The 14,558-nt window shown below is 30.5% G+C and overlaps 1 protein-coding gene across 9 annotated transcripts in view; it reads left to right on the top strand.

Moving 5' to 3' along the window:
• The window catches only part of LOC105349046 (uncharacterized), a 49,578-nt gene extending 38,253 nt beyond the window's left edge, over nt 1-11,325 (top strand). For 6 of the 9 annotated variants that reach the window (XM_066086879.1, XM_066086882.1, XM_066086880.1 and 3 more), the window contains 14 exons: nt 1,616-1,678; nt 3,190-3,252; nt 4,228-4,284; nt 4,964-5,116; nt 5,266-5,484; nt 6,333-6,638; nt 6,773-6,867; nt 7,063-7,147; nt 7,397-7,519; nt 7,873-8,079; nt 9,363-9,647; nt 9,908-10,084; nt 10,373-10,657; nt 10,744-11,325. In XM_066086879.1, coding sequence (XP_065942951.1) covers nt 1,616-1,678; nt 3,190-3,252; nt 4,228-4,284; nt 4,964-5,116; nt 5,266-5,484; nt 6,333-6,638; nt 6,773-6,867; nt 7,063-7,147; nt 7,397-7,519; nt 7,873-8,079; nt 9,363-9,647; nt 9,908-10,084; nt 10,373-10,657; nt 10,744-10,991 — 2,366 coding nt within the window. In that variant the 3' untranslated portion in view covers nt 10,992-11,325. The remainder of the gene's footprint in view (nt 1-1,615; nt 1,679-3,189; nt 3,253-4,227; nt 4,285-4,963; nt 5,117-5,265; nt 5,485-6,332; nt 6,639-6,772; nt 6,868-7,062; nt 7,148-7,396; nt 7,520-7,872; nt 8,080-9,362; nt 9,648-9,907; nt 10,085-10,372; nt 10,658-10,743) is intronic. The other 3 variants (XM_066086884.1, XM_066086883.1, XM_066086886.1) reach the window with 3 other exon arrangements.
• Nucleotides 11,326-14,558: the final 3,233 nt, after the last annotated feature.

Here is a 14,558-nt window from a genome sequence, read left to right as displayed (position 1 = left end):
AAGCGGCCGTTCATTGTCTACCTTCTCTGAAAATTTGAAGGTTCTATCGTAAATTCTTTTTGAGAAAAATCGTGAACAAGCAAAAACGTAAAATCTTCAATTTCTCGGTACCGGAAGTGACGACCAAAAAAACCCCGTGTACTTTTCTTACAAATTTTGTCATGAATAAGATCTGAAAATTTCATGAAAATTGGCTGAAGCATTTTTGAGAAAACGTGACAGAAAAAAAAAACAATAAAAATAATAGTGAAAAAGAAACAAAGCAATAACAAGAAGGTCTTCCGTTGGAAACGGAAGACCTTAATAATAGAGTAAAAAAAACAAAGCAATAACAATAAGGTCTTCCGTTGGAAACGGAAGACCTTAATAAAAAGAAACATTACAATCACTATAAGGTCTTCCGTTGGAAACGGAAGACCTTAATAAATAACAATGTTAAACGTTTCACACAAATACATGAACGTAATTGGTGCCTGATCAAATATTCTGAAAGTATTTGATCACGAAAACGATGAAGTTTATTTCCAAGTGATTTGAACACGTTATTAACGAAGTTCATGTATCAGCGAACTTTTTCAAATTGCTTTTTTATTTTTTAAATTACATATCACCTGTTCGTGTTTCACATTAATGTTTTGTACATAAATGAGTTTAATATTTATCTATTGATTGTCGTTTTTAAAGCTTGTATGTTTTTATTATTCGTGTTACCGATTTCGCAAGGGATGTTGCGTGTTTTCAATCAAAACCATTCAAGGAATACTTCTCGCTTGGTTATTTTTAATCTCTTTTTCCTTGCACCATCACCGGTATGATATAAGTCTGTCTGTGTAAGAGATTTTTCTGTCTTACACTGTGTAATACTAACCGCTGAAAACGTAAATAAACACTGTCTGGTGTAAGTCTTAGAATGTGCTAATCCAACAGGAAACTAGTGTGATCGGAATTTTTAACAAAATCATTTAGAAAATTGTCTTATGCACTTTTCTTGACTTGCACAATATGTAGCGCGCGGGGAATTTTTTAAGCGTCACAGCAGAGAGTTTCATCCGTATCAAATAAAATTGGATTGTATTTTTCTTAGCTTACATTTTGTTCTCTTTTCGATAATATATTTAATTGTACAATCGGAATTAAAATAAGGAATATAGATTTTTAATGACGATGTCAGTCATCTTTTTTTTTATAAATATCAGAGATAAATAATAATTCAGCATTATGTATTCGCGTGGAATCGTGTTCAATTCCACGTCGGGCCCAAGATTAACTGTCACAGACCGTAAATCGTATCCCCTCAGTTGAATTTCACAATATCACACTCGTAATAATGATTGATTCCTCTATACCTCATTTTATTTTGTTTGAGTTTTAGATAACACACAGATAAATTAGGTTGAGTATTGACATTAAAAGTCTGTTAGAATTGATAAATTGCATTAAAGTTCGAAACCTACATCTTCCTGCTTCATAAAACTCAGATTTTATGAAAATGAAAGAAAACGTCTCATTCTAAGAGAAATATGGATTAAAACATAATATTCCTCTTCTGTGTACATGAATTTGAGATATTTAGGGTCATATACAACAGTTTTCATAATAAAACTTATTTTTTTAGACGGAAATCCAACTTCAATTGTGAATGGGTCCGTTCAACATCGTTCACAAGAGAAAGCATCCGGTTTGTTTGTTTGGTGATTTTTTATCAAGTCTAAATCAAAGAGATAACAGAATTATGATATTTAATATTTCATCATAAACTTAAGTGTGATTCATCAAGTTTTAAAGAAAATGGTTCTTAGAATTATTTAATTTAAAAAAAGTTTATTTATTTTTATTACAAAAAATATTTATTGCGACATTCCACTTTTTTTTTATTTGAACAAATTTTTTCAAAATTTTCTAAAATTTTCTTTAAAAACCAAATTTGTGCTTAAAAAATTCATTTTTGTTATATCGTACCTAGCTACGATACACTAAGACGTACAAACACAACACAATTATAAGTCGCTTAAACGATAATAGGTCGTAGAAGTGACATATACTAATTTTTTATATACAATGTTTATTACTTTAACGTAGCTCGCGGGTTTGCTGACGTCACAATAGGAATCGACGTATAAAGAGTTGACCGTCATAGTAAACTCATAATTTTTTTTTAAAATGACAAATGAGATATTTAGAAGTATAAAAGAAAATATTTTAAAATGCTTAAATGCGGTTTATGAATGTTTATACAAAGATTTAAAATATCAAGTGCTGAAAATTTAAAGAAGTCACATACATTGTCACATTTTGTTCTATAAAGATAAAGAATGAGTGTGCGTTAGAACTCTTCCATTTAAAGTCATGTTTTAAAATAGAATGTATGCATTAACTTCGCTTTTTTTTTACAATTATAACTTCCGTAATCTGTACTACCGATTAAATTCTTAAATTTCTTTTGGCTTGAGATAACTGTTTTTTTCGATTACTTACTTATAATGTCAGTAGTTGCCTGGCATTTTATTATTGCATTGATTGACTCAGAGTTTCATAAAAACAAAAATAGCAATTTTCTGTATCTTTACAGCCTTACATTAATTGCATTTGATAACATTCACAATAATTTCTAATAAGCATTTACATGTTCTCAAATGTGTTAAACAGCTAGTCTTGTCAATAAATGCATTTCAATTTTGGTGTTCTAAGAAGTAAGGAAATGATGACGTCAGGCTAACGTCGTAATGAAAATATAAGGTTTTGAGAAATCTTTTAAATCTTTAAAGTTTTTTTGCCAAAAATTGGCCGAGAACACATACTGATATTTTTTTATGAATTAATTCATAATTATCTCCTCTGTTTTTGTGTTGAGAATGATTAATTTCGTCTGAATCGTTTAAAAGTTTGGAGCATAGTTTTGTAATGCGTTTCTCGGTTAAAATGTGCATTTTACTATATATTTTATTGAAATGGCGTTGCTTGATTTTATAAATGACACTGTATTTGAAACACAATAACATTATTACCGCGCAGACGAATCTTAAATAAATTTTAGAAATAAAACTATAAAACCTATGGATCACGTGGACAAATTTTCAAGGTAGGTTTTCTCACAAGCAGGTAAACCCGCAAACTACCTTAAAGCTGTTGCAGCTTTCAATTATGCTTTTGTCTAAATCGACCGTAATTTTTTTATTAAATAATTTTTAGACGAAAGTCCAACTACACTGGCAAATGGGTCCGTTCAACATCACTCACAAGACAAAGCAACTGGTTTGTTTTTCTTCATGTCTAAATCTAAAACAATAATAGATGAATGATATTTCGTAATGAAGTCAAGTCAAGTGTGACTAATCAAGATTTAAAGAACTGAAATGATTCATAGTATTATTTTAAGAAGGAAAAATTTGTTATGCATGTTTTGCTGAAGTAATTTTGAATTTTCAAAAATCGTTGTTCTAATAAATACATTCTTTCTCTTTTGAACACGGTTGCTGTTTTTCTTATTTTAAAAAAGTATTCCTTTATTCTTACATCATCTTTTTTCTGTTGTACGTACGAAATACTTAAATGTTCAAACGAGAAACTATTTTGAATAGTACATTCTGGAAAATGATTTGTACAAATGATAGTAGATGTTTTGTGCAATTCTGACGTAAAGTTTCAATCGCAAACAAAAAAACCGGTAAAAAATGCTCATAAGAATTCCTATGTAAGTCCCACGGGCCTCTGTAAAGTTCACAGTTGATGGTTCAGTCATGCCGGTTATGGCATATCATCAAATATGCATTGGTGGATTTTGCATTTTATCAATCTAATGACAGCTATTTTGATAAATGATATTAGACTTCTTAAAATTCCATTTTTTATGATGAATTCATCAATTATTGTGGAAAATAGCATGTATTGGAAAATGTAGTTGGGATAAATTATGTGAAAAGGCACATATTGATTATCATTCAAAGACATAATGAATTTAGCTAGGATTGCTTTTTTTATAATCCGGTTAATATATTTCCTGACTAAATAGCTATTATATTATGCAGTGGCTACTGTTAAATTAAAATATTGCACAAATTAAAATCGAAAAAATATATAATCTTATTTTTTTGGAACAATTCACAAAAATTTGCATCCGCATAAATAACAGTTATACTGTATTTTCTGCAACGCTCACTTCTTTCAAACTCGTTTGAACCACCAAAAAGTCTGTCTGTCTAAACCAAACACATTTTGTTTTATTTTTAGACGGAGTCTCAACAAAATTAATGAATGTGTCCGATCAACATTGCTCACAAGCAAATGGTTTGTTTAAACTATTTTGTATTTACGTCTAATGCTTAAGCAATGAGATATCATGAAAACCAATATGAATTATTGAATTTTAATTTATGTGTAGTTTTACTTTTAAATTGTATGCATAACACTGTATCAATTACAAATTTACTTTAATGTATGTGTATTATCTAAAGTTTGTTCCAATCAAGCTATGTTAAATGCTTTTTTGAAAATAATTGCTGTGTTTTTATCAACTAAAGCATATTTTTGCCCATCGATATAGTTTTAGTAAGTTTTAGTTTACTTACGAGGTAATTAGTTTTACAAATAACACAATCATGACAATGATAGGCCGTAGATTTGAAATACTAGTATATTTAATTATCCGTTAGAATATAATTATTTCACAACGATAAGCATAAAAAAACATCAGTGACTTATACCTGGAAAGACTGTTGCGTGAATTTATTTACCAATGATATTCCTACCTGGTATTTATTTTAAAAAGGTCCCGTGGGGAGTTATAGTCACTTCTTGTTACATCTTAGTATCTTGCTTTTATTACCTGTTGTGTCTTTTAGTTTGCTAACTTTTTCGTAATAACAAGACTTTCTCGTTATTATATTAAGAATTTTGATATAAAAAAACCCAAAAGGAATATATGTAATTGTAATATTTTCGCATGGCATATTGGTCTTTGCTTTAGGACATGGATGCAATCACGATGACGGCGAAAGATTTCCATTATTAGAAAAAATGATTAATGGAACTAAAATGGGGCAGTATAATAACCTTCTTCGGACATTGTCAAGAATTATGACAGAAAAAGTATTCAAGCGAATAAAATGTTTTGTTAAAGGTACAAATGCATTTATTTTGTACATGACAATCTCATGATAATCTCTTTATGCTAAAGTAAATGAGTGAGATTTCCAACAATTTATCAATTTCTATTAAAATTATGACTAGATTTATTGTTAATCTGATGATTAATTTTTTCCCATTTAGATAGAGAAGAAGTTAATTCCGAAGATTTAAAAGAGATAAAGGAGCCAAAGGATTTATTAGATTTCCTCGATGGAAAATATTTCGTTTATAACAACTTAATTTATCTTCAAGGACTCTTTTTAGCATGTAAAGCTCCAGAACTTTATGATGAATGTGTAAAGTATGCTAAAAACAGAGGAGAAGAAATACACTTTTTTGAAAAAGGAGTTTTAGAAAATGGTACTTGTCTACAAAAGAATTCAGTCCAAAAGCTACAGATTTATCATATACAAATAAAACCATATCATTGTTTTAAAGCTATTGGTCTTATAGATAATTCATTAAGGTGGCTCACTACACCTTGATATAGTTTCTCTAACCAGCAGAAAATTGCTTGATTATGATAGATAGCATGATGGATAAGAAATACTCAAGTCAAATAGGTGAGAGAAAGTGCAATTTCAGACAAAAACTTATGTTGTCTAAATATTTACTCGATAAATCTGAACAAAAACCCAGAGGAATTCAAACTCATGATCTGTGACTCACAAGCCCAACCTCTGATCAATGACGATATTCAACCAAATAGATTGATACAAACGATTTAACAAAACATTTAAATCGTCATCTTGTTACGTATTGTCTTAAAAAGTATAAGTCTAGGTACCTTAATATAAATACTAACACCCTGGGGAAGATATTTTGATTCATTTTGGTTTTCTATCCTAAGTTACTTTTATTAATGAAAAAAATTGCAATTACAAATCTTTAGATATTTAATCAAAGTATTTATCTGTAAGGGTTTTATATTTTATGGAATGAATGTAAACGTGATTAATTTTCCCTAGCTTCCTACCTTTAAAAGTTATTTAAACACTTTTTATAGAATGATATTGGGCATATTACTGAAATGTAATATGGATATCTATTATGTTTGATGTTTGAATAAATCACCGAGTTAATATTATTTTTGTTGTTGAAAATACCTTGTCCATGTTTTAATCTATATACTTTCAAATTATAACCAATCTACGTTTTGAATGAAACAATAGACTTCAGGTAATTGTGAAATTTGTTGAATATTTCAGGTCACACTAAAGTTAAATACATTATAAATTGCCCAGGAGTAAGTAAATACCCAAGATCGGAGCTTGAGAAGTTACGGGAGATGTTAGCAAATTTGATCCATGCTAATTACGACGATATACTGGTTTCTGGAGTGAAAACTGGATGCGTAATTGTAACAATGATGATACGAAATTGCCTTATTCCGAAACTGAGGGCACTTTATACGTCAGAAAAATTAACTTTGACATGTCATTGGATGCTGAAACTTTCTTTGAAACATAAGATCATGAAGGTGATGATACAGGACGAAGTAATTTACCCCCCTGGTAGGTCATGAGTCATAATGAATCTTTCTTCTCAAACATATCATCTGTTAAAATTGTTCCCAAATTCTTTAGTGACAATGTTTATCAATGCTATGGATTCTCAAATACATTGCATAACGTTTTCATTTCACTAGATACGTTACAGTCTGTCGACGAATTAACTGCTGAAGCATCACTTAGTTGTCGCGTTTTACGATCCGCTTTACATTCTGAAACTAAACTACCGAAGGTAACAGACATATTCTCACTATATTGCCTTTCAATATTTATTTTGCTTTAAAACTGGAATCCCTTTTTATTTTATAATAAGCTTTCTCTTTTAACGATATTAATCCTGGTGTTAAACCATTATTATATTTTATCCACGACGCAAAATTAATAACATCATGTTAAACTTATAGAACATTTTACGTGTATTCTGTAGACTAATGATCTGGACAGACATATTTCAAATGCTATAGAATGCAGAGAACAATCAGCCAATTGCGAGGATAATGTACTTTCAAAAGGTATTTTTAATCACATTAAACATGAATTCAGTAATTTTGTTCGAAATCTTTATTTTCTTTTTGATAGTTAATTATCAGCATGACTCGAGCAATATTCTGATAAAGATACATTTTCATCCATCAAAACTAATAATATATAAATATTCTTTTTAAAATATTTAATATGCATGTAGTTGGGTTTGAAAATATTTATAAAATAGTATATTCTGCTGAGTACTGAATTATCTTAAACCAGTGTTTATTTAATAGTTTCAGACATGGTGTTAACCAAAACTATTCCATCTGAATCAAACGACTTTACCAAATTCCTAGAAAGAATTGGAGGTCGTATTACAGACGACACTTGGCACTCTATGAAAACTCATTTATGCGGTAAGATTAATATACTTTGATTAAGTATCCATCTTTAAATGAATTTAAAAAATCAGTATGAGCATATGTACATGATATACCGTGGAATCATTAAAATTCGTGGTGGCTCAATTTTCGTGGTATTCGTATGTAGCCCTCCTTAACGAATTTACATCCTCAACGAAAACATTTTTAGAAAGAGTTATCTTTGTTACTATAACAGTAACCAACGCATCCAAAAAATTACATCCCCGCGAATAAGCAAAAACCCACATTCCACGAATTTGGCCCCAACAATTAACTGATTCCACAGAAAATGACAATTTGGTATATGATATTTGCAAAGCTAACCGTTAATTTCCTTCTCTTTAAAGAGTTTGTGGATCACAAGCGTGTTGAAAAAATGAACCCAACAAAAATGCTAAATGAGTTGTCAGATATGTTGAAACTCCAGTATAACATGAGTTTTCTGGAATGGATTTTTGACAAATGTGGGAAACCTAAACTCGTCAAAGATTGTCAACAGTATTCCGCTGAAAACCAGTTTCAATTGGAATGCTTTAATACAAATTTCCCTCAAAGTAAGTAAAATGTCCTTTTTATGAGGGGCGTTCAAGAAATAATGTCACTAATCTTTTTCATAAAATACAGGGTTCAATTGACCTTCGAATTTCTTTTCACGCATGATTTGATTCATATTCTATTTCTTTCGAATTTCTTTTCACGCATGATTTAATTCATATTCTATTTAACTGACCACATTTCATCATCGAATATTCCTTTGAGAAGCTGATATATAACCTCTACTCGAGACACTGTATGAAAATATGACTAGTAAGTCATCATCTAAGAAGGCTGAAATTAGAGGCTAGACAAGTTAACGGGTGGGTCAGCAAATTGAAAATTGGCTTCAGCAAAAATAACCAAAATCATTTCTAATGATGGTCGATTAACCATTTAACAAATAGTAATTTAAGTAGGCATTTTATTTGAGACAGTATTTACAATTTTAAAGAAAAACATTGGCCTTCATGGGTTAGAGCAAGATAGTTACCTCATCTATAAACAGAAAAACAAAAACGATTGCGGGTTGAAATGTGTAGAAAACTACTTAAAAATTGCAGTGGACGACGTTTTTCGGAATTGTACAGGTGATGAAACATGGATACATTATTTTGAACCTCGAAGGAAAATTGATAACAAAAAGTTGTTGACCAAAAAGCCAAAAGGCACTGTTATAGCAAATCGCCAAATTACAGAGAAAGTATTATGCGCAATTTTCTTAAATAGTGAAGGTCCTGTAATTCAAGTTGATATTCCAAAAGGCCAATCAATCACCGGACATGTATACAACAATGATGTGCTTAGGAAAGTTAAGAAACATTAGAAAAGGAAGAGACCAAAGTCTGGAATTCGAAACATTTGACTTCTTTATGACAACGCCCCAGCACAAGTCACAGGTTGTGAGATCATTTTAGAAAGAGTAAAGGCTCATGTTTTACCCCACATCTCTTATCACCCGACTTGTCTCCATGTGACTTTTTTTTCTTTTTCCTAAATTTAAAAAGCACTTGTCAGAAAGAAGATGTGCGTCAAGGAATAATTTATTCTCTGTCATTTATCATTAGATGAATACAATTCCCATTATAGAATACATTCAAAGCTTGAATATATCGATTGAAATGTGTTATGTGTGTTAGTTCAAGGAGAGTATTTTGAAGGTAACCATTAAAAAATAACAAAATATATCTTATTGTGTTACTTTTGTAACAACAATGACATTATTTATTGAACGCCCCTCGTATCAGTCAACACTCAATTATTTTGCCATACTAGTCATATTTTAAGTACTTGAATTTTTTAGGTGTTGAAAGTCAGCCTATTGAAATCCAGTTCATGGTGTTTGAACTAGAGTCGTACAGGGACGAGCTTCAGGATTTGAGATATTGGCTGGCAAAGACAATAGATGTGCATCCTGGTCAAATTCTTATGACAGCTCTTCAGAATGGACCAATTGTTGTTACATTTATAATGAGAAAAAATCATGGCAATGCTATTCTTGAATACCTGAAGACGGACGATGGTCAAATTGCTTTATCTCATAAAAGGATTGAAAAAATTGTCCAAAATGGGAATGTCATTGAAATTGGTAAAAGCTAATTTCCACTATAAATAATTATATGTTAAGTTCCTGTACTAAATCATAAATTTTTGAATAAAATAACAACGGAATAAATAGCAAAAATAATAGTTACTTTGGGTTGTCTATGGTAATGCCTACATGTATATATAAAGCATTGCAAACATTTAGAAATGAAAATATAATTTTTATCTAAAAGTATGACCATGTCCCTTTAAGAAGTACATGCATTGAATGTCATATATTGTATATGTTACTGTAATTTTTAGGAAAAGCCTTAAATGGATCGACCTTTGTTCATATTCGTCTACGTTTACGAGAAAATAGATCTGGGATAAGGGAGAGTGTGAGAAATTTAGCATCGATTTTTACTCGACGCACAGGGATACCTATGGAAGGCACAGAGGTTTATACAAGAACTGTCCCAGCAGATCAAAAAAGAAATGGTACTTTGAAATTAGGAATTTATGAAAAAACTTCCTTTTGTGAAGCGCATAATTTTATTCATGACACATTACTGTTTATATTATACATAAAATGAGAACCTATAGTAAGTTGCTAGAACTTGTGTTCAAACCCATTGCATGCTACATATGCAATGAAATATGTTCAAACCATAAACATTTGGCCACAAACTATCTTGAATAAAGGATTTACTTAATTCAACGAAAACAAAAACACTAGACCCTAATTTGATTTATGTTATGCATGTTTTCTGGATTGCTTTGTTTTAGAAACCAAAGCCAAGCTAATCAAAGAGGAATCATTTACTGAGAAAAACCGCGGCCTTATTTTAGAGAATATAGAGCCTTTGACCATTGAACACACAGACATTGCATACTTGTTTAACAGAAAAGACCTGGCAGGTATGAAGGATATCACAGGAAGACGAGACCGAGCAGAATACTTCTTGAAACTGTGCGACAAGCTACCAAAGGAGAACAGAGAAATAGCATGTGCATATTTGGAAGGAATTGTTTCTTTGCCTAAAGAAAAATCAACTTATAATGAGGAGCTATGTAAGTAGCTTTACAGTTTTGTCTGGCTTTAGTTCATTTTAATCGCTGCATACACTGATTCTTAATTTGTTTGCTATTTTTGACAGCTCCTTTAAAGAAAAGGATTCAACAAATTAGAGAGGATGTTTTGGATGAAATAGACTCTGAGTTTATCAAAAGTACCATCTATCAGTTGGAAGATGTCCCTGAGGACGTGAAAATCTCGTGGTCTGACCCAAACAAAAGTAGAAAGGAAAAGGCAAAGATATTCTTGGATTTTGCTCTACAAAAGGATGAATATGTTAAAGCGTTGAAGAAGACAATGGAGGAATACGGAATGCAGTTTACGGAATGACAGACTGATTCATCCAAATTTGACTAAATAATCCATTTTCATGTATCGTCCAAGATTAGAGATTTGACAATCATGTACTTGATATTTTTCACAAGTTGTATAATATTTCTCTATAGAAAATAAATTTGGTTGAATTGACTTTGGAAAGGAAATTAACCGAGAAATCAGATGATTAAATTTAATGTGTAATTTTTAACCGTGAAAATACATGTATCATACTCGATCACGTAACCAATATATTAAAAAAGATGGCTCACCTTTTTTCGTTTTTATATGAATGTTTTCTTCATAATGACACGTTTAATACAAATACATTTTACCATTTTAGATTGCACCACGGAATATTATACACAATTGATCTTTGCCTTATATTTTATATATGTTTACATTGTCTGAGATAATTGTGTTGTGCATAATTAAAATTGAAAGAACCGTGAATGTTAGCATATCATCTTTTTAAAGGTATTTTTTAAACTTTCTGAATATGCAGTTCTTTCACATTTTATGTGTTGTTATCTTGCATTAAGCATAAATAATGTATACGTGTAAAGCAGCTTTACTTCTCTTCTTAAATAAAATGTTTTACGAAATCAACTTCTTGAACTTGATATTTTGCTTTTTACTTTTTGTTACTATTTATTCTCGATGTTATCTTACCTGGAGGGTCAAATGAGTTTATGGGCATTTGTAATCTGGTGTCATTTTTGCAGAAATATATATGTGATCTTACTATACAAACTTCAACATTTTCAGTGTAGACTCGTGTCTTTTTTTCCAGAACTGTTAACTCCGGACCAATAGCGGGGCCACATGTGAAATGCAAATTTTTTACTCATAGAGAATTTTTTTTAGTGATTTGGTTCTCAAGAACTACATCGCTTCAGAATAGAGTTATCTATACAAAAATGAAGCAAGCATAAACTGTTGTAGTCGCAATCCGAATGAAAATGCAAAACATGGCTAGAACAGTATTCCAAAAATATCTATAAACATTTTTTCTATAGAATTACAATTTTAATATATTATTACTATCTTTGAAAAAGACATGTCTTATTTTTTCTATCTTAGATATTTTATTTGGTTTAAAAATATCGCCCAAAATTTAACTATACAATTGTTAATCTTTAGAAAATACATGTATTTACCATCCTGTTTTTAAATGGGCCACCATTCTAAATTGGCAAATTGTGGTATCTATATCAGCATCGTAAAATTTATTTAAGAAGAAATAATTTTAAGTAACTTACATCATGACCCGTAATAAAACATCTTTTATTCTGTAAGAGGTGCAATGTCCTTTTAAACATTCCACTGAGTATAGCGCTACTTTTTAAAGGATCAACAGAATGGGTATATTGAGTTAACGCAAAAAATGACATAAAATATATGTTGCCAATAAACAAGAAGGAGATCTAATCCACAATAATTGATTCCGTTTAAAATAGGAGAGAAATTTTAAATCAATATGTTTAGTATGATATCATGATGCAAATTCCTCGCCAGGAACATTTTAAAACGCTAGATTGAAAAACATCACCTTTGCCTTTTGAACTGCCTGCTGACTAAGTTGTTTGCCATTTTAAAGACTACATGTATTTTAACTTACTGGAAAAAGAGGTATGTATAAAGATAAAGGAACTAAGAATGTCAATTTCACTCAGAGAACTTATAATTAGTCGAAGAATTGCGTCCTTTAGTCAAAAGATGGCCGATTATATTTACCACTTAGTTACAACTCTCGCTTATTACTATCAATAACATATTTTATTTTTGAGAATTAAGACAATGCATATAAATTTAAATCAATAATAAATGTATTCACAGTTTCCTTTCGAAGAATATTAAGATCGAGCTTTTGGAAAGCTTTTGGAAAGCAACTAGATTTAAAAGCAAAGGTATTTGAAGTTTTCTTTTTCAGTTAGGAGTTAATAACTTAAAAATGCATATTCAAAATTTTAATGAAGATCTGGTAAATAACCAATGCATCACACCAACTGTCAACATCAACCAGCAAGCATATAGAAACACAACAAATGGATGATTCTTTACAGGCGATTCACTGCAGTGGTACATCATCATACATTGCAAATATTTTTCAACCTATTGTAAGGATAACTCTTTTTACAGTTTTCAGGATAGGAAATTTTTGTTCGCCAGATCAATTGTACATATATCAGAGATATGCATATTACTACGATTATGATTTTTTATAATTTTTGCACACAAAAGATATCAGCTCTTGAACTTAGTCTTTCTATGCAAAATATTGCATATAGAGTACCCAATTTCTCTGGATAGGTCGTGTTTATCAATTCAGGGTTGACTAATGGTTCATGGTGCTGTTCATTCAAACGAAAGCCCGGTTTTCTGCCACATTGACAGCTTTTCTCTTGTTGAATAATTTTTATGTAGCAATTTCAGATCCAAACGTCATAATTTTGCTTAAAAAATATGTGGATACCTGTGAAATTTAAAACTGTTGTGTATATCATCAACAGGCAGGTAGCATCGTTTTTTGAAGGGGGAGTGGACAGACAACCGGAAATTAAAAGAAGTAATCATACACTAATGATTAATCGAAAAGAAAAATATTTTATGGCTGGTTGTTATGTTCATTTTTCATATAATGTAGGTTTGGGCAAAATTAAAGAGCTAGCAAATATTGAGAACAAACATTTCACGAAATCCTGAGACGTTTTGCTATTTTCTATAGCTATGGAATATTTATAGTAAAATATATACAAACGGTTTTGGGTTGTTTTCCTTTAATATCAAATCAAATAGATCGATTTGCCATGAGATGCTAGCATTCAAATAACCTTTCATAAATTATTGGAAAACGGTCAAAATTTGATTTGTTATAAAAAGGCCATTGTAAATCATTACAACATGCAAGTGGTACTAATCACATTTAAAGTTTTGTGGAACAAAATGAAATTGCAAGTATGACTGACTTTAGTACCCCGAACATACTTTTTCGAATTTGCAAACAGTAATCGCTACCCTGTTTGAGGTATTCTAAAGCATCCATAATGCAAAATTACAACCCTGGGTGGGTTAAGCTTACATCTGATGGATAAAGGTTGTAAAACAATACCAAGTAAAAGTCAAAATTTCAAAATGTTGATATCCAACCTCCTCATATGGAAATACTTCTCAAGCCGTTGTAGTTAATAATACAATTGTGTCTGAGTTTTCTACGTAAAAATGATATGGAAGTAATAAAACATTTTTTAGATAAATCGAATATTGCTTTTTAAACTTGTTAACGGGTAATTAATAATTTTTAATGATTAAGCATAAATTATTACAATAACTGAGCATTTCAGGAATGAACAAATTCTTTTACGTTTTAATTCTACGTTTTAGAATGGTATAGTCCTGTCAATTGCGTGAACTGATATTTCATTTTAAACTCGTGGTAAAGATAAATGTTTTTAAAATAGCCCTGTACCAAATTATTATTGTTTACTACAGGCATTGTATCCAATTTTGTTATCTTCCCCCCAATGAGAAAGGTATCCAACGTTAACCGGTTTCTAAATAAAGACCTTTGAAAATAATATG

The sequence above is a fragment of the Magallana gigas genome, chromosome 6 (genome assembly GCF_963853765.1).
Source record: "Magallana gigas chromosome 6, xbMagGiga1.1, whole genome shotgun sequence".
In the NCBI taxonomy this organism is placed as follows: domain Eukaryota; kingdom Metazoa; phylum Mollusca; class Bivalvia; order Ostreida; family Ostreidae; genus Magallana; species Magallana gigas.
Note: the sequence above shows the minus strand (reverse complement) of the source record. Positions and strands in the feature narration are given on the sequence as shown.